The sequence below is a fragment of the Myotis myotis genome, unplaced genomic scaffold (genome assembly GCF_014108235.1).
Source record: "Myotis myotis isolate mMyoMyo1 unplaced genomic scaffold, mMyoMyo1.p scaffold_m19_p_8, whole genome shotgun sequence".
NCBI lineage: Eukaryota > Metazoa > Chordata > Mammalia > Chiroptera > Vespertilionidae > Myotis > Myotis myotis.
In genome coordinates this window covers 49,698,210-49,717,566 of record NW_023416390.1, presented here as the reverse complement: position 1 = coordinate 49,717,566, position 19,357 = coordinate 49,698,210, and the positions used below count along the sequence as shown (strand labels likewise).

General features: G+C 36.3%; 1 protein-coding gene across 2 annotated transcripts in view; it reads left to right on the top strand.

Annotated features, from left to right (window-relative positions):
- The window catches only part of XIRP2 (xin actin binding repeat containing 2), a 70,565-nt gene that overhangs the window by 13,151 nt on the left and 38,057 nt on the right, over positions 1 to 19,357 (top strand). For both annotated transcript variants that reach the window (XM_036319794.1, XM_036319793.1), the window contains exons 2-3: positions 10,212 to 10,372; positions 15,270 to 15,407. In XM_036319794.1, the coding sequence (XP_036175687.1) occupies positions 10,316 to 10,372; positions 15,270 to 15,407 (195 nt within the window). In that variant the 5' untranslated portion in view covers positions 10,212 to 10,315. The remainder of the gene's footprint in view (positions 1 to 10,211; positions 10,373 to 15,269; positions 15,408 to 19,357) is intronic.

Genomic DNA, 19,357 nt, shown 5'->3' with positions numbered 1-19,357 from the left:
GATTTTTAATGAATTTTATATTTTCAAAGCATTTCCATGTTGCTACAGTGTCCAAAACACTGACAAACCAACTCTTTGAATGTCATATACATTGAGTTAGTAATTTCTTCTCTTTTATATATTTTCTCCATCCTGGTGGCTGTATGAGTAGGACTATGCCATTTTCTTTGCCCCATTCTCAATGTGTAATTATCTATTCTTTTATGATTTATTGTGTTCTCCTTGTTCCAGAGAACATGGTATATACTTGACTTATAAAGAGGGATGGAACGTCCTTACAAAAGGCTTTAGATCAGACAGACCTGAGTCATGTCCTATCCTTGCTACTTAGTAACTTTGAGTTTTGGAAAATTCTTGTACCTTTTCTACTTCTCAGACTTTTATCATCTCAGATTACCCGGATGATAATACCTACAGTATATAATAACCTAAGTGAGCATTTATTATTTCCTATGTGCAAGGTGCTATGTAAAATTCTTTATTTTTGTGAGATCTCCTTCAGTCCTCACAGGCAATCATAGGTTCTCTTATCATTCTCATTATATAGGATAAGAAGGAGGCCTATAGAAGCTCTGTGTCCAGATGTGATGGTTAATCTCACTGCGGGTCTGCCTCCTCCAGGATAAAGTGCTCAAGACAGAGCCTAGTGTAAAGCAGGTTTACAAAATTAGTTTCTTTCTGGCCAGTGTTAGAGGAGCTTGCATGTTGGTGGAAGGTGAGAGAATTTTGGAAGGCAGAGGGACTCAGAGATATACTAAAAAGTATCCTATATAATAAAGAGCTAATATGCTAATTAGAACTGACTGTGGAATGACCTTCCGGAACGACCTTCTAGAATGACCTTCCGGAATGACCTTCTGGAATGACCTTCCGGAATAACCAGTGGGCAAGGCCGTGGGGCCACAGGCCCATGAGGCAGCCACACCGTGAGGCAGCCGGGGCTGCGAGGGCCAAGCCCCTTGCATGAATTCCGTGCATTGGGCCTCTAGTTAAATAATACAAATGGAAGTATAATTTTTTTAAATTGGAAGAGCATAGCCAAGGGAGCTACTCACTGGCTGGATTAAGTGGGAACAATCTGAAAAGAAATTGACTCACTATGAAGCTACATGGAAGTGACTTTTCAGCCCATTGAATCTGATTGGGCTCTTTCCATTTTAATCTGATTTCACCTCTATATAAATAAATGTGGTTTTGGGGGCAGGGAGAGGGATTATGAGCCACCAAGTCCCTCAAGATTCCTCTCTTGATGAGAGCTCCATTTTGGTGATTCTTCAGACAAGCCAACTTCCTTAGCAGGGCCAGCCACCTGTAAACTTGTTCTATTCAGAAGTCAGCTTGGTGAAATGATGCAACATGTGTACTTTTGTTTTTAGAGATAAGGCCAGTCAATGTTCCTTAGAATACCATATTTATTGAAGATCTCTCTGGCGTTTTTCTTTTCTTCTCTTTTCAAGTAGAGTATAATGGAATATAATGGTGATTAATTAATACTCCTGAGCACTCTGCTTGGCCAATAGTTGATGGACAGTAGATTTTTATTGAATGTATGACTAAAGCCTTTAGAAGACAGATTATCAAATACCCTCATTGTATACCTGGAATGCAAATTTAAACAATAGAACACTTTGATGGAAGCATGACACCATCTCCCATGCCCTAAGGCAGAACAGATCAATAGAAAATGAGAGCACTGGTCCTAGTTTTGCCTTTTCTGTCCTTTATAGTGAAGTTCATCCCCATGCCTGTCATTTGTATTAAGGCCTAACTCTGTTTCAAGTTTGATCTCCACAGTGACCAAAAAAATATAACTACAAATTTTGCTTTGATTTCTAATTCAAAACTTAAGTTGCTAAGGACCAAAAAAAAAAGGAGCTACTTAGAGCCATAAAAATTCAGCTTATTAGTTTCCCTTTGATTTGTCCCTAGATATTTGAAATAAATAATATCTAGAAAGAATCTGTGTATAGATGTCCATGAAGCAGAAAAGATACCTTTAAAATTTACTTTGTAATAAAATGTTATATTTTAATGAATATATACTTACATAAAGTGACTATGAAGAGTTGAAGAGTCTTATATTTAGAAATTCCTGAACTCAATTCCAGGTTTAGCCACTTACTATATGAGTTTTTTCTTTGGAATGTTTCTTTCCTCTTCAGTAAAATGGAAATACCACTACCTATCAGTAGGTTGTTATAAGAATTAGTGGGATAATACATGTAAAATGATTAAGACATAATTGACATTCATTAACAGACAGTTATCATTATTATAATGCACTCTAAGTCTGATTGTACTAGGGAAATATCCAACAAGAGACTTATGCTGTAAAAATATGCATCATCTACAAGCATTTAATGGTTCTAATTTATTTGACCATTTCAAAGAAATTGAAGTCATTTCTTTTTCAATTATTGATTTCTTTAACTGGCCAATTCTTTAAACTGAACAATTAATTTAAAAATATTTAATAGTAATATGATTAAATTTTCAAATGCCCAAACTAGCAATGTTAACGTACTAATGATTACATAATTTCTGACTAAATTATGTTCATTTACATAACAATTCTTATTACAATTAGAAATGGCATTTCTGTTACTCAGATTGATTAGAACCATGGATATTTAAATTGTGTTTTATTTATAGGTAGGTGGACATTTCTTCTTTGGGACATGAAGAATAACTTCAAAGATGTTTCCATCACTGAGTAGTTTGTATGTATAAATCTGTGAGATTTGAGGGAGCTGGAACTAAAATATGCCATAAAAAGAATTTACTGTATAATGATTTCTGACTTGGACAGGTGTACAGTGGATGCCTGTGTTAGTTTCCTATTGCTGCTGTAATAAATTAATAGCTACAAACAGTAATAGCTACAACAGCACAAACCTATTATATTATAGTTCTGGAGGTCCAAAGTCCAAAATTAGTTTCACTGGGCCAAAATCAAGGTGCTGGCTGGGCTAAGGTCCTTCCAGGAGTTGGGGGGTTGGGAGGTCTGGGGTTTGTTGTCTTGTCTTTTTCAGCTTCTAGACAGCGGTTCTCAACCTGTGGGTCGAGACCCCTTTGGCGGTCAAACGACCCTTTCACAGGGGTCACCTAAGACCATCCTGTATATCAGATATTTACATTACGATTCATAACAGTAGCAACATTACAGTTATGAAGTAGCAACGAAAATAATTTTATGGTTGGGTCACAACATGAGGAACTGTATTTTAAAGGGCCAGAAGGTTGAGAACCACTGTTCTAGAAGGACTTTTCCTTGAAAGCCAGCAAGGTAGAACCTGCATATCTCTCTCTCTCTCTCTCTCTCTCTCTCTCTCTCTCTCTCTCTCCCTCTCTCACCCCCCTTATCCTCCCTCCCTCTCCTCCTTTCTGACTCTGGCTCTCCTGCCTCTCTCATTCACTTATGAGGACCCTTGGGACTACATTGAACCGACCTGGATAACCCAAGACACCTCCACATCTCAATATCCTTAACTTAATCACATTTGCCATGTACACTGATATGTTTACAGATACTGGGGATAAGAATGTAAACATTGGAAAACCAATATTTTGTCTACCACATGCTGAATCTTGACTTCTTCCTCTTAAAGACAACCAGATGTGCAGGATCACCTCTGGTATCCAGTTAACTAGGAGAATCCTGCTTAAGGAAGGGTCACTAAGGAAGCAAGACTAATCTTTTTTATTACCCTCAGAGGTCTGTTTTGATTAATGTATAAAGTATGGTGATCAGATGAAGAGATGGATTTTTGGGAAGGTGACAAGTATACACTCAGTAACACAATGCATATGGGGACAATAGGACCATAGGGAAGCTAGCTTAATAAGTGGAATATGATTCGCTGTGTTCATATGCTGGATGGATGCCACAATATAATTTTTATGCTGTCATGGCATACATACTTCCATTCATTTTACTCTTTGCCCTTCCTCTCTATGTTTTTTTTTTTTTAAAGAACTGTAAATCAATGCACAAGATTGCACTATACAACTTGCTCTTTCATTTTATTCTCCATCCATTTCTTGGTTTTATAGTATTCAAATGAGGATAAAATATATAAAACTCAAATTGATTACAAATTTGAATTGGCAGCAGCATTTTTAATGTTTAAAAGGGATGAATTTTATTATTAGCTAAGGGATGCAAATATTAAAGAATTATAGGATATGTATTCATGCTTATGGCTCTGAGCCTAAGATATGTCCTTTAAAATGATATCCTGTGCACAAATCTGAGCTGGGTTATAGCTCATAGATTTAGATTTGATGGAATTTAGTTCATCACTCTCCCAATTTAGTTCTAAATCAATTTCCCGAGTACGAAGCAGTTGGCTTCTTCATAATGCATCCAGAATATCATAGTGAGGCTATCGGTGTGTCACAGAAAGTGAGCTTACATTCTTGAAGCCACTATTCTTGAAGTGTCTATATTCACCTCAGCTTTGTGAGCTTCCAGTTGCATACCGGCTCACTCTGCTTTGCTCTTAGTTCTGATTAAATAAAGGCTTCTTGAATCAATTTTAGAAATTTTCAAAAGGAAAACAATCATAAACTTCTTGTTTTTCTGCTCAGGAGTTCAAATTACTATTCAACCTTTGAATTTCTTGAGACATAATCACACTAGAGAGCTACCTGGGACTACTTTATATGTTTTATTGTATATGCAGTATAAATCAATTCACAACAGAAAAGACCATCCCTATGTTGCTTGAATTTTCCTTCATTTATTTATGGGGAAAGGTGATTGTTTGGGTTTGTTGGCTTTTTGGACACTTGAGAAGTAGCATAGAATTGTTGTAAAGTCACAGAACTTGAAGCCAGACAGACTGGCTTCCCTGTCGAGCTCTGAAGCTCACCAGCCACCTGACCTTGAGTAAGTTTTATAACCTTTCTGTGTCTCTGTTTCCTTATTGGTAAAATGGAGATAAAAAATAAAAGCTGTCTCCACCTTATAGGATGGTTGAGAGCAATCAATGGTTGATCTCTGACCAATAGAAAACACTTGATACATAGTTGCTGTGTTTTTTTAACGTGACTCATTCTTTTGAGTCATTTATCCATTTTCAATGTTAGCAGTTTTTTTTTCTGGCCTGTTGTCAGTTCTTTATTGAAAATTAACACTTTAGCCTATTTATCATAATTGTCCCTCCTCAGTTTTCCTTTTGTCTTATAAATATTAAGATATTTTTTTACTTTAAATTATTTTTGTGTTTAGAAAGTCCAACTGAAATCATTTGATGAATTACTTACATTTCTCTAAAGATTATTTTATCATTTAAAAATACGTTGAGTCCCTCCAATACTCCACTGTAATATGCAATATGGTGAGAGTTCAGTGTTTTCCTCAAAAACATTGCCCCATTTTCCCAAAATGATTTGTTGGTAATGCTGCTACCTCATCGCCTTACTGCATCTTTCTTTCTTTCACATATTCACACGTCCAACTCCTTCATGTTTCAGTGCAGATGTTCCCCTTCTCAGGGAGCCTTCGCTGCCACCTGCTCATTCACACACCCAGGTGGTTATGTCCTCTCTGTAGGCTCCCAATTCACGTGGTGTAAACCCATTAATTCTTGGGTAATAACTGCCTCTCTGTCTTTCCAACTAGACTGAAATCTCTGAAGCATAGTGGCAAGGGTTATGCTTATTCTAGATAATCAATATTTATTTAATGACAAAAATAAATTAACCCTATTGATTATACAATTCAAATCATTTACTTTTGAAATTTTCTAAGACAAAGATGGAGGGAGATATGTTAGCATCACCCACAACAACTATATTCCTATTAAAGTTCTCCTTTTTTTTGGTTACTAATGGTCTTTATGTGTTTCTGTACTGGGCTAGTCAACATGCAGTGGTGTGCAGTGTTACAGCTTCATAGTGGGATGGTATTTTCTATCTACAGAATAGCCTTCTTTGTCTTTAATACTACTTGCATGAAAGGAATATAGTCATAATGACTTTTACTCACATATTTTTGCCCAGTATTTTCTCTTTAAAATGTTTGGTTTATTTAGGTTTATTTCTTGCTGGTGGCATTTAGTTGGATTTATTTGTCTTTGACTTTCAGTGTGAAGTTTGACCTGTGTTTATTTTCGTGACTATTATATTTGATTTTATTTCTACCTTCTCTTTTAGGTATATTATTTTGAGGCCTTTTGTTTTATTTTTTGGCTACCTTTTGCTACATAGACTGTGTTTGACTTCTGTTTAGTTTCATGAAAGTTTTATTTGTCTAGTTCACAAAACTAAAATTCCAGTAACCACTTTTCTAATAAATTTTAGTTTTCAGTGTTATAAAGAAGATACGTGGCCCTGGCCAGTGTGGCTCAGTTGGTTGAGTATCATCCCGTGCACCCAAAGGTCACCAGTGCAAGTCAGGGTACATACCCAAGTTGTGAGTTCCATTCCTGGTAGGGGTGTAATTGGGGTGCAGGAGGCAGCCAATCAATGCTTCTCTCTCAAATCAATGTTTCCCTCTCCCTTTCTCTCTCTCTAAAAAAATCAATAAAAACATATTTTAAAAAGAAGATAGATGGATGTCTGAATTTTATCACAGAACTTTTTCATGTGTCAGCATAATTTAGAATTTTTCTTTTTCCTTGAACATGAAAAGTTTTACCATAACCTTCTCAGTTAAGAATCCATGATCAGATCACCCTATTGAGGTTACTTACTGTAGAACCCCCTTTTTTATGTCCATAATAGGGTTTATTCCATTATACAAAGAATTAATAGTTTCTATGGATTAGGAATTTTCTTATTGTCAAGTAAAAGAAAACATTTACTATTTAGGGTGCAATGGATTCTAGGCCCAGCTTTGCCATTAGCTCTGGAGACTTGGGAGAATTCACCAAACTTCTTTGGATTTTCATTTATTCATCTGCAAAATAAATTACCTCTAAATTTCAGAGACGAGTAATTTATAGTACAATCATTTTGTAATACTACTATTTATAATGCTTTCTAACAGAAATGGTCATCTTAAATTTTATTTTCCCTTCCCTTTTTCACTTTAGCCTTATAGCATGTTCCTCCACTGTCTGATTTGCATAATTACAGGTTCATCGTTCCCTATTTTTCCAGACATTTTATCACAGTAGCATCTTTATTTGTTCTTCTACATCTCCTTTCTCTGAAGATAGCCTGAACTCATTTCACACTGTTCTCCAATCTCAGTTGCATTCAAGCCTTCTGAAATAGTGCATTATGAGGTCAGGTAACAATGTTCCTATCTCTTCCCCACACATCCCTCAGAATGGGGCTGTCTTAACAATCTTAAAAATGACATCATGTGTCAGCAGCATCAAGTAGGAGCAGATAGGTGCACTGCATTACAGTACACTGGGCAGGAAGCATCACCCTGGTTTTCAGATGAAGAAATCAACAAGACATCCACTCAAGAGGTTAGGGAACAATATGGGCACAAATTGTTAGCTCAAGAAAAGTTTTCTACTCTGAGTAGGCAAAGTTACTAATGTGGAAAAAGAAAGCCAGAGGTAGAAAAAAGAAGGAGAGAGAGAGAGAGAGAGAGAGAGAGAGAGAGAGAGAGAGAGAGAGAGAGAGAGAGAGAAAGAAAGAAAGAAAGAAAGAAAGAAAGAAAGAAAGAAAGAAAGAAAGAAAGAAAGAAAGAAAGAAAGAAAGAAAGAAAGAAATGGGTGCCTTTACTGTGATCAGAATAAAAGGCCACAAGGCCATGGAATCCAAATCTCTTAATACGTAGGCTACTGAATTTCTGACAATTAACCTTGGACATTTCTCAGTAAAATAAAAAAAGGTAAGAATTTGGTATTTTAAAAGTAAATACTAACTGTACATTTTAGCAATTACAAACTTATTAAGGTTAATAAAAGAATGACATCTTTTTATGAATAATATACAAAATAAAATTTATTTATATTTTAACATGGAAAACTTTAGGGAGTCCTGTTCAATAAAATCTATAGAGTGATTACTCACAGCAAAGTAAAAAGAGTACAGTTGAATACAAACTAAACTCATACGTGCAAGACAGATAATATGCAAGGGTAATGAAGATATATTTCTTCAGCATGTGAAAAACTTTCAGTGGTTTGTGGGAGTCTCTTTTATCAGAATCAATTCAAAGAGTATATTTTTCCATGGAAATGAGGTTTTGGATGATAGGTGAACTTCAAAAATGACTGACACTTGTGAACATATCAGTTTGTACAATCCCAAGGTTCATATAACTCCTTATTCCTTTATATTTTTTGTTTCTTTTAGAAAGCATGGTAAATAAAATATATTTACAATTTTAATTAAAATACAGAAAATATGTATTTTAATAAGAAGTCCCTATGGAAAATCAAATAATCAAGAAGTTAAAACAGAAGTGATTTTTATTTTTTCTGGGTCACATTCATTCTCAACTGCTCAAAGAAACTAATAGAAAATGCAAACAAATAAGATGGTTTAATGTGGAAACTGTAGGAGGAGGTAGAGAAAACAGCTTGGCTATCTGTTACCTTGTGTTCTTTCATCACAATCCTATATAATAAAGAGGTAATATGCAAATTGATCCTCACGCCCTTGCACAAGATGGCTGCCCCCATGTGGTCAAAAGATGGTTGCCACAAGATGACCTGCAGGGGAGGGCAGTTAGGGGTGACCAGGCCAGCAGGGGAGGGCAGTTGGGGGTGACCAGGACAGCAGGGAATGGCAGTTAGGGGTGACCAGGCCAGCAGGGGAGGGCAGGTGGGGAAGACCAGGCCTGCAGGGGAGGGCAGTTGTGGGGGACTGGGCCAGCAGGGGAGGGCAGTTAGGGGAAACCAGGTTGGCAGGGGAGGTCAATTAGGGGCAACCAGGCCGGCAGGGGAGGGCAGTTGGGGTGACCAGGCCTGCAGGGGAGGGCAGTTAGGGGCAATCAGGCTGGCAGGGGAGCAGTAGGCATTGATCAGGCTGGCAGGGGAGTGGTTAGGGGGTGATCAGGCTAGCAGTCAGGCGAACGATTGGGATTGTGAGAGGGATGTCCCAGATTGGAGAGGGTGCAGGCTGGGCTGAGGGACACCCCCTCCTCCCAGTGCACAAATTCCGTGCACCGGGCCTCTAGTGATTAAATAAAACCAATCCGAATAACAAAGGACACCAAAGAGCTCTGCTCCACGAGTCTCAGAAACTGTCATTCTTAAGGTGAAAGGCAGGGCATGAATGAGTGATGAAAAGACATAAATATACATATACATTTCATACTCTGGTCCCACACAAAGATCTGATTGAAATAATTTTAGAATTACAATATTCTTTAAGTGTAAATAGTAAACTGTCAAGCAGAGTGATAACAAAAAACACCAGATTAAATACGAACAACTAGTTTTGAGACCAGCTCTGGTACACACAACTAAATAACCATGGAGAATCATATGCAGGGTCCTTGTGTTTCTTTTAGACACTGAGACATATTTCCTTATGTGTAAAAGGAGCTGGTTAGACCAGGTGAGACCGTGTGACCTCTAAGACCTGTCTGTTTCCAATAACTATGAGTCTTCTGCTCTTTTTCCAAGTGCGTGATTTCTGCTACCCTCTATTTCTGTCAGGCAGAAGATGGCTTCAGTGGGCAAATCGTCTCTCTGAAATGGGTGGCTAACAAGCTTTTTCCAATAGTACTATTATTTCTTTCTTATATGCCATCTCTATGAACAAAAGAAAAAACAGTCCATAATTCTCAAAGCATTCACATATTTTAGCTAAATCTATCTTCCTGAGGGTTGAGGGGTGGGGAGAGAAGGGAAGAACAATTTTTAGACTTGCCAAAGAGTACGGTCAACTGTCAAATCTGCCACTTGTTAGTTGTGTGATCATAGCCATGTATTTTTTTTTTATTTTGAGTCTCTGTACTTTTTTTTAATTTTGAGTCTCATAGTACTTCAGAAATGTTTATAATTAACATTATGTATGTCTTAATAAATATTTCTCATCAGAATAGTTGCAGGAGGAAGAGCGGGAACAGCATTTTCTTTTCATGTTTGTATAAGCATATGCTTCTATACAGGCATCTTGTAGCTTTGCTTGACACTTGAAGAAAAGAGGTGACAGTGAAACATCGAAAATACTGTGAAATGTCGCAGTCTGTTTTATGACCAGATATTTTAAATGCCTTCGCTGTTCAGAAGGTGATGCTATTTTCTTTGCAAACCCTGACACGTATCTGAACATTCTGCATTTCCTTTCAGTGACTGTTGGCCCTGATAAGCCTGCACCTGAATTTGCAGAAGACAGCGCTGCCTGGACTGAAGGTGTGTCAGACCTCCAGGAGGTGGTGCCATTGAAGGAACGGATGGCGAGGTACCAAGCAGCTGTTTCCAAGGGTGACCGCCACAGCTTCTCCGCCAATGTAAGCTGCTCCTGCTGGTTTTGTATTAGGCAATGTGCTTGTTGTCTGCTCTTCACACACCCTCCCTCTATCGCAATATAAGAATACTATTGGACAAAGGGATAAAGTAGAAAAAGCACAGAAATCGTGCGAATCAAATTCAGAGGATCCAAATTGAAGCGTCAGCTCTGCTACTTGTTAACTGTGTGATTTGGGCTACTCTCTTAACTCCTCTCAGAGCTTCAGTTTCCGTAACTGAAAAATGGGAATAACCTTCCACCACAGAGGGCCGTAGGGAGGAGTCAGAGATAATTTATGTATAAGCCATAAGGCACTGTATAAATGTGTTCTTATTGCCATCATTATCATTTAACCTATAGCTATTCTCCTCAGGAAAGTTGGGAATTAATTTCAAATTTTAATAATGTAGGCCTGCATGCCTCCCTCTTTAGTCTCATGTATAGTTCATTTAAAATCACTGGCAGTATAATTTCTTTTGCATTTCTCATTTCTCTGTATGTACTAAATCCATTAGGTATAGGTTAATCAACATAGAAGTGAGGGAATTAGCAATGTAGGCACTCTGCTAAACCAATTATGATTATAGGAAACAGCAGGATTCAGTACGACCACCAATTTTTAGAGGCAAATATAACTTTGAATATAAAATTATATTCAAAAGAATTTGTGTTCCATATTCTGTGGCCTTCGATCCACAGGATTTGATGAGTCATTTTATGAGTAGCAGCTTTATAGCTTAATGGAGTATAAAAACATTATTTTATAATTATAATCACCAAATTAGTAAAATTATTCATTTAACCAAAAGAGAAAGAGAGCGAGAATAGCCCCAAAGGGTAGTATTCTAAAATAGCTATTCTTAACATTCTTTTTTGCAAATTATTTAGAGACAAGGCTGACTGCCAAACTCATTAACAATGTTGCAACTCTAGATGACATTTAAGTTTTTACATAGTCATTAAAAATCCATTTTAGATGCAGAATAGATTTTGAATGAATGTAAAGAAATGACATAAGTCCCTAGATCACTTCCAAAACAAATAGTATCACTCTAGCACTTCCCAAAAGTCTTCTTAGATAGCACCCCCTTCTGGATCATTAAGGAACTTCACTACAAATTAGCATTCTAAATTGGAGAAATGATTCTTGGGGAAACAAGTTGATTTTGAAAATACCTAATTAAAGACTGGCTATTTAGTAAACCATATTTTATCATATACCATAAATCCATAAAAAACTTCTGTAGGGCATAACATGTATTTATGATGTGCAAAAAAGAGACTATTTAAATTGGGCACATAAGGAAACTAAATTATCACAATTTAATACAAAAAAATTTAATGTAATTCTATTCTGGAGATAACTTACATATAAGAAATTAAATAATCCTTCCTTTTCCTGCAAATTTACAAAAAAAAAATAAAACAAAACTGAGGGAAAGTGATTTATGGAGATCATGTAATTTGTGGCAAAGGCATGCTAAATCTCTAGTTTCTTGACTTCAGTACTCTTTCAACTACATTCAACTGCCTCCTCTCATATATGAAAGCAGTTCTGGCCCAACAACTGTCCTATTATTTGGTTTGGCCCTAAGTAAATATTTTGAGAGGAAATAAAGTACACATTGCTGGTATCTCAGAGAAATCCTGGTAAATACCTAAAGAAATGAAAAAAAGCATACAACAACAAAAAAATCTGCCTTATTGGTCAGCTGCATCAAATGTGTGTTCAGTTTTGTTTGTTTTTTTAATAATGGAAACTGCTTGTGACTATATTTCTGTCTACACAAATAATCCAAATATTAAATGTGCAAAATCTGGACGTCACCGATTCAGTCCCAAACTGTACCCATTATATTTCAATCACGTTGCGATAGCTGACAATGATGGGTTGCTCATTGTCCTAACCTCAGCCAGATGGCATTTGGTTGAACCTAAATGAAAGTCATGCTCTTGAAAAGGCAGCAGACTGCAGCAGCCTCCAGAAGAGAAGGGGGAAATAACATTTTTCAAGAAAAAATTAAAATGCCAGATTCTGTGCTCTGCAATTTTATTTCCTTTATCCTTTTTAAGACTCACAAGAAATCTTTGAGAAACGTATTATTATTCCCAGTTTATGAGAAATAAAACTGAGGTCCAAGGTTTTAAGTGTCAGAACTGGGATTAGAATCACTCCACAAATTATGGTATTTCTAATTTGCTCTAGAACCCAAGGACAGTTCTGGTAAGGGAAATTGGTGATTATGTAATATATTTACCTAGATTTAGGTGTAGGATATTTAAATTATTATTAAACTAACATATTTAAATTAACATATTAAGATAACTTTACTATTGGCATATCCATTAGATGCTAAGTCTTGTTTCCTACTCCAAGAATAAGAAACCTAGAATAAGGATAAACATAAAAAGGTTCAAAACAAAACAAGCTAAGTTATGTGCTCAATTACAAGAACATGGATTAGTTGGGATGTGTAGTACATGGTGCTAAACAAGGCAAAATCATGGGAGGGGATCTCAGTCTGAGCTAGCTTAGGCTACTGACTGCCCCTTGAGTAAATCCTCCATCTACATATGTAACCCTTCATTTACAATCTGAGCTGAACAAGGAAAGTTTATCACCACCGCTAAACTGCAGCTTAAAAACTTGCCCCACTTGGGTGGGTGACAGCAGCTGTAGTGCAGCAGTACCAGGGATGTTAGGGATCTCGATGGTATTAGTAAAAATAATCAACTGTCTGCATTTTGCATGTACAATTTGCACTATTCCAAAGCACAGTGCTAGAGGAAAGGAATGGGCATATCTGTTTTTTATATCTGTTTTTTAATCTATTTGGTAGAAGACAGGCAACCTGTTTGGTATAGGAATTGATATTTTTGAGAAAATGCCCATACTAGGAAAGTATCCATTTATTAGGATAATTGCTGGGGTTTACCAGATTAACTTACATATGATTTGGACATTGTTTATACTTGTTGGCAAGAGTAAGGTTTTTCTTAATAATAATTGCTTTAATTTCTATAATTTAATATTTATATACAGGGTATGGCAAAAGTAGATTTACAGTTATAGTACAAATAAATAATAAAATAATTAATACATAACAATATAAGCATAAACTCTGTGTTTCTTGTACTGACAACTGTAAACCTACTTTTGTCCCACCCTGTATCTTCTATAGATGCTCAATTGAGAAAGGCCACTTATGCAAATTAAATGGTAGGGGTTAAAAAAAGAAAAAAAAAGACAGTAGCCTTAATTCACCCTTCCCCTTCATTATCTCAAATTTCAAAAGGGTCACCATACTTTCTCAGACTTTACCATGTATCAGATGGCAGTAACTGACCAGCACTTACATTTAACTTTGTTGCAGAATCTGATAGAATATCTGTCTAGCACATATAAGTGTACAATCATCCCTTTTTTCCATAGAGTGCATATTCTTAACTATTTAAGAGTCCATGTGCCCGGGGAAAGGTTGTGAACTTCATAAAGCGACCACTTGAATATTTGCTAGAATTCAGATAATCTTGAGTATCCATTTAGTCTCCCATATTTTGGAATATGGGAAACCCCAAGACAGTAGTTGTGTTTTTGGTATCTGTTTGAGAGAGAGAATATGTGTTGGGGTAATGATCCCAGGTCCACAGGAGTCCACAGTCCATGGCATGCAAACCTCAGCTCAGCGGCATCCAGGGCATTCAGTTACTTCCATGTCTCAAGGCTTCCAAGGTTATGTCAGGGCTGAGCCAGACCTCAGGAGACCTGCTGTGGTTAGAAGTGTTGCTGAGTCTGCTCCCAGTTCTAAGGAGACCTGGAGGAGGGGGGTTGGCAGGAGGTCTGTTTGCTTTAGAGTTGTCTTTCCCATCTGGGCTTGAGTGCCTGCTGGGCGTGGGAGAGTGCTTGAGTTATATAGCACTTCCCACTGGGGCATAGAATCTGACAAGACTCCTCAGTGTTTTTCAAGTTGTTCCAAATATTGCCTGTTGAAATAGATTCTCTCATCTGTAAAATGCCAGTGACAAGCTAGAATCCTTATCATCTTAGCCCCCACCCCACCCCACCCCCACCTGTCCTCACACACCAGCACTAGGAGCTGAGTCCTGGGGCGGTGTTAGCTGCTGTTTTTCTGCCTGTCCTTTAAGGCTAACAAGGATTCAGACAAACAGCTGTGATTAAGACAGACCCAGGTGAGTTCCAACTCCAGCTCCAACACTCACACCCGAGCTGTGAGAATTTACAAGCTGCCTTACTTTTCCAAACCTCAATTTCCTGACTTAAAAATCAAGGTAATAAGTATCTGTATTTCAAAGAAAATGGAGAAGCATCAAATGACAAGATATTTGTAAGTACATGGCAACTCACAGTGTACTGTGTACTCAGTAGTTGTTATTGCTGACATTAATATTTTTGCCTCAGACATACTCCGAGGTTATTTTGTTCATCCTTAATGATTTAAATCCATTTTGGAGTGAGTCAAATGTTTTTAATATTCTTAATGTGTTGCCTATAACATGTTGGATTTTAATGACAATATTATTGGGTTAAAATTGAATCTAGTATTTTAATTTCTACTTGTCTATGTATTATTAGAGAAATACATTCTAATAGTTCTAATCTCCAGACATCAAGATCTGAAAGGAGAATTAACTTAATATTTTTAATATTCTTCTAACTTATATCAAAAAGCAGATAAATGAGAAAATAACATGGAGAGATTATTTTTACTAAGGGTTTCTGTAAGAGTATACTGAAATAATTACATATATTAATGTCCTTTTTAATATATCACCCACCCATAATTGTCAACTATTTTTTTAAATAGCCTGAGAATCCTATCCTGAAAAAATATAAAGCTGAATTTTCTTTTTTTTTTTTTTTTTTTTAATGGTCCTAGATGATGGAGGAAGCAGACATGTGCACAGTGCCTGGTGGTTTGGCCAGAGTGAAGAAACAATTTGAGAAGGACAAAATTGCTTCTTCCTATAATACCTTTTCTCAGCACCAGTACCAGCATCAGACCAGATCTGAGCAGGTAATACTGCTATAGTTCATGGATAAATCAAGTAAGGTTGAAATGCTCTCATTTCACTGCCCCTACTAACCCCACACCTTTAGTGGTACATTTCTTTTCATTCCTCATTAACAAAAATGATAAAACATAAATGTTTTAGAAAACCATTTTTAAAGCATATCAATGTACCAGTTTACTGTCCTGGAGAATTTTGCCACATTTCTTGGGAACCATGCTGGAATATTTTTCCTCTCAGCATATAATGTTTCAAACATAAATGAAAATTAAATAGCTTAGGTTAGTCAACAGGTAAATAGAAACATTGAGTACAGTTTTTATATTGAGCCTCTTCTTCTAGGTTATAATTCCTAGTAAACTATCTGCTTGTTGTTGGCACAAATTAAATCTGAAGCATTATTTAGCTGTTTTATTGCGGTGAGTTTTCTGTTTTCTTTAAAAATCATCAAAAATTGGCCAGTGGAACCCAGATGTTATGTAAAACTATATAATGATACCTTATATAAAAGAATTTCCCCATTTCATTCTTTCATTATCATATATCACTAAATATAATCATGGGGTATAATGATACTTGAATGTAAGAATCTAAGTAATAAAACTCATTAGACTGAGCTTGGTACTTTGAAAATAAGGAATTGCATTGTAAACAGCTGCATTTAGGCCCGTGTTTTCCATGAGGAAGAAAGTAACCGGGGTATTTCTCAAATTTTGTAGTAAGAGATAAAAGGGGTTTTTGTTTTTTTAATCTCTACAATATTTAGAATTGCCTAAGTTTTAAAAATAAGGCAATCAATATGTTTGGTGGGGGAGAGTATATCAGATAGAATAATTAAAAATCTGATATGTGAAGGAGTATTTGTTTTCTTTTTCTAGCATTGTCTAAAAACTAAAAAACATGCAATATAGACAGCTTAATACATTTATGTTAGATTTATTTTAATTTTACCAAAGGAAACATAATGTAAATAAGAAATTAAGAAAGGATATAGTTGTAATCTAATATATAGCTGTTGCAACATATAAGTGAGTCAATTGTGTGTGTTTACTTGAAATTGGTCAACAAGACAAAATACAGCTATATCATTAATAATTTAAGTAACAACTTCTACATAGAAATGTAGGCAATGCATTTGCAGAGCCTCTGTTTTGAAGGAAGCACTACAGTAGAGTGTAAGGGCTATGTGATTTGTGGATCCGAGTTCACAGGCCACCTCTGTCCGCAGCTGAGTGGCAGGCACAGGGTACCTTCATGGGCGTAGGGCTGGGCATTTGCACAGAGCCCCATTCCTAGAAGGGCCCTGCATTTAGCTTAATGCTCTACTTCCATCTTCTTGAAGTTCTGAATAGTTCCTTAACAAGGGACCCCTTACTTTCATTTTGCACCGGGTCTGGCAATTCTGTGGCCGATACCACATAAACCAAATCCATAACCCACTTAAGCCTCCGTTTCTGATAAGTAAGATGTGAAACCTGTTGAGTGATTTGTTTATTCATGAGGTTATTATAGAGTTCTAATATAATAACAAAAGGACTGTTTCTGTGAAAGTATTTCATTATCCATGAAACTTGGACTCAGTGAGGACTCTAATATTATAAGACAGAAAACCCAACCCAGAGTGGCTGAAACCCAAAGCAACTGATAGATTCACCAAAAGGCAGTCTTATGGGAGGGAGGTTGTTGTAAACTCCAGTGGTATACCAGAGCAGCTGGCTTATGCCAGCTCTTTGATTATTTAATTTTTAGGAATCTTGTTAGCCAGATGATGTCATGTTAACAGCTTGAAATTAGCCATAGTGAGAATGTTTATATCAGGAAAAATGCCAAATGCAACAAATCAAGGATTTCTTTCTTTTCTTCTTTTTTTTTAGAATCCATTTTTAAGTATGTAAGAATCTTCATTGATATAAGGGCTCAAAACATGTGCCTAGCATGGGGGCTAAGCACAGAAACTGAAGTCAGATCACTTGGGTCCAAATTCCTGCTCCCTCACTATTAGATGTGTGACATTAGGGGTGTTCCTAATTTCTCTGTGTCTCAATTTCCTCAATTATAAAGTCAAAGTCAAGGTTACAATAGTACTTCTGCAATAGGTTTAAGAGGATGATTAGTTATATTTGTAAAGTGCTTAAAATTGTGCCTGGCCCATTTTAAGCACCGCACAAGTGTTTGTTTAAAAAAGTTAAGTATTATCTTCATTCTATTTCTTCTTTTCTACCTCTCAGCCTCGCTTCCTCTGAACTGACCCCATTCTCACCCAGGTTGCCCCCAGATAATTGTAAAAAAATTTTTTGCAGAGAAAGGGTAAGAATCCTTTTTCAGAAGTCCCAGGAAAAGGCCTTACCCATCTAACTGGCTCTAAATGAAACACACAAGCCCTGTTAGCACTAATTGCTATAGCCAGAGATGCTGGTTGACTTAGGCCTCTGTACCTGTTTACCTAAATTTTCAGCATATACAGTTATCAATAAGGAAGAAGTGAATAGCAGGTAAAAACAAAGGCAACCAACAAACTATACATTTTCACAATAAGCTCCTTGCAAATGCAGTTTATTATGAAAAGACCTAGATGCTATTCTATGAATATGAAATATTGTGTGTGAGAGTAGGAAAAAACCAACCAAGCACTAGAAGTCAAATCTGCATGACTCTGGGCCTGTAGTGACCTCTCAGTTTCATTATCTACATTTAAACATGCTAATAATGCCCAGTAATTCCATGAGGAATGACTAAACCTATTCATAATGCAATGCAATATAAATAAAATATAAAGAGGACATATGTAAAAACAAACTATTGAAGACAATTTATTGAACTGTATGCTAAAGTCTATAGGAAAAGAAAGAAAAAAGTTACCTGCACTTTAGAAAATGAATAACTTTAATTTATAATGCTTATTGGAAATTTGAAATACATGTTCAATTTAGTAATAGAGTGGAAAATGTAGAAAAATTCTGTCTTAAATATTAACTTAAACTTTTAAAGCTATCAAATGCATTCTAAAAATTACTTTCTTTATCAGCAGAGATTGAGGACAAGATGCTTGCTGTTCAGGACAGACAGTTATTTCTGTCTTACCTAAGCTGTTGTTGGTTCTAAGGGTATTTCCAGACTTTTTTCTTGTTAAATGTCCTTGAGATTTATCTCTCTACTAAGTCTTCCCTTGGTCAAAAATTTATATATTTTTATCTTGTCAATATAAAATTAATATTAATTTGGAAATCAAGTTTCATTAGAGTTAAGAGAAAGAACATTTCTTTTGGGTTTCTGGCAATATTTAATGTCACCATTAGTAATAATTTCATAAAGTATAATAATTAAGTCCAATCTGCTTCTTTTCTTCCTAATGTATTGAAGTCAGATGTTTCAGGATAATTAGCTGATGATTTGGTAACAGTTTGTGTGGGAAATTAGCAATGGGGCTAAACAAGTTTTTTTTTGTTGTTGTTTTTTAATATATTTTCATTGATTTCAGAGAGGAAGGGAGAAAGAGAGGGAGAGAGAGAGAGAGAGAGAGAGAGAGAGAGAGAGAGAGAGAGAGAGAGAAACATCAGTGGTGAGAAAGAATCATTGATTGCCTGCCTCCTGCACACCCCCCACTGGGGATCAAGTCTGCAACTTGGACATGTGCTCTTGACCATGAATGGACCGTGACCTTTTGGTTCCATAGGTTTATGCTCAACCACTAAGACACGCCCTCCAGGCACTAAACAAGTTTTGAAAATTAAACTATCTTTGAGGTTAAAGATCCCTTTGTTTGCTGATTGATCAGACTCTTTTATAACTATTGAAAAGGGGTTCTGAAATAGAAAAAATAATGGGTACAAGATAGAGGAACACTCATTTATGCCAGACATTTCAAACTTGGGATAATATCCACCATTTTTAACATCACCCATTTAGATTCTGCTTTTCAAAACAGTCATTCCTGATTCCAATATCTATGAATGAA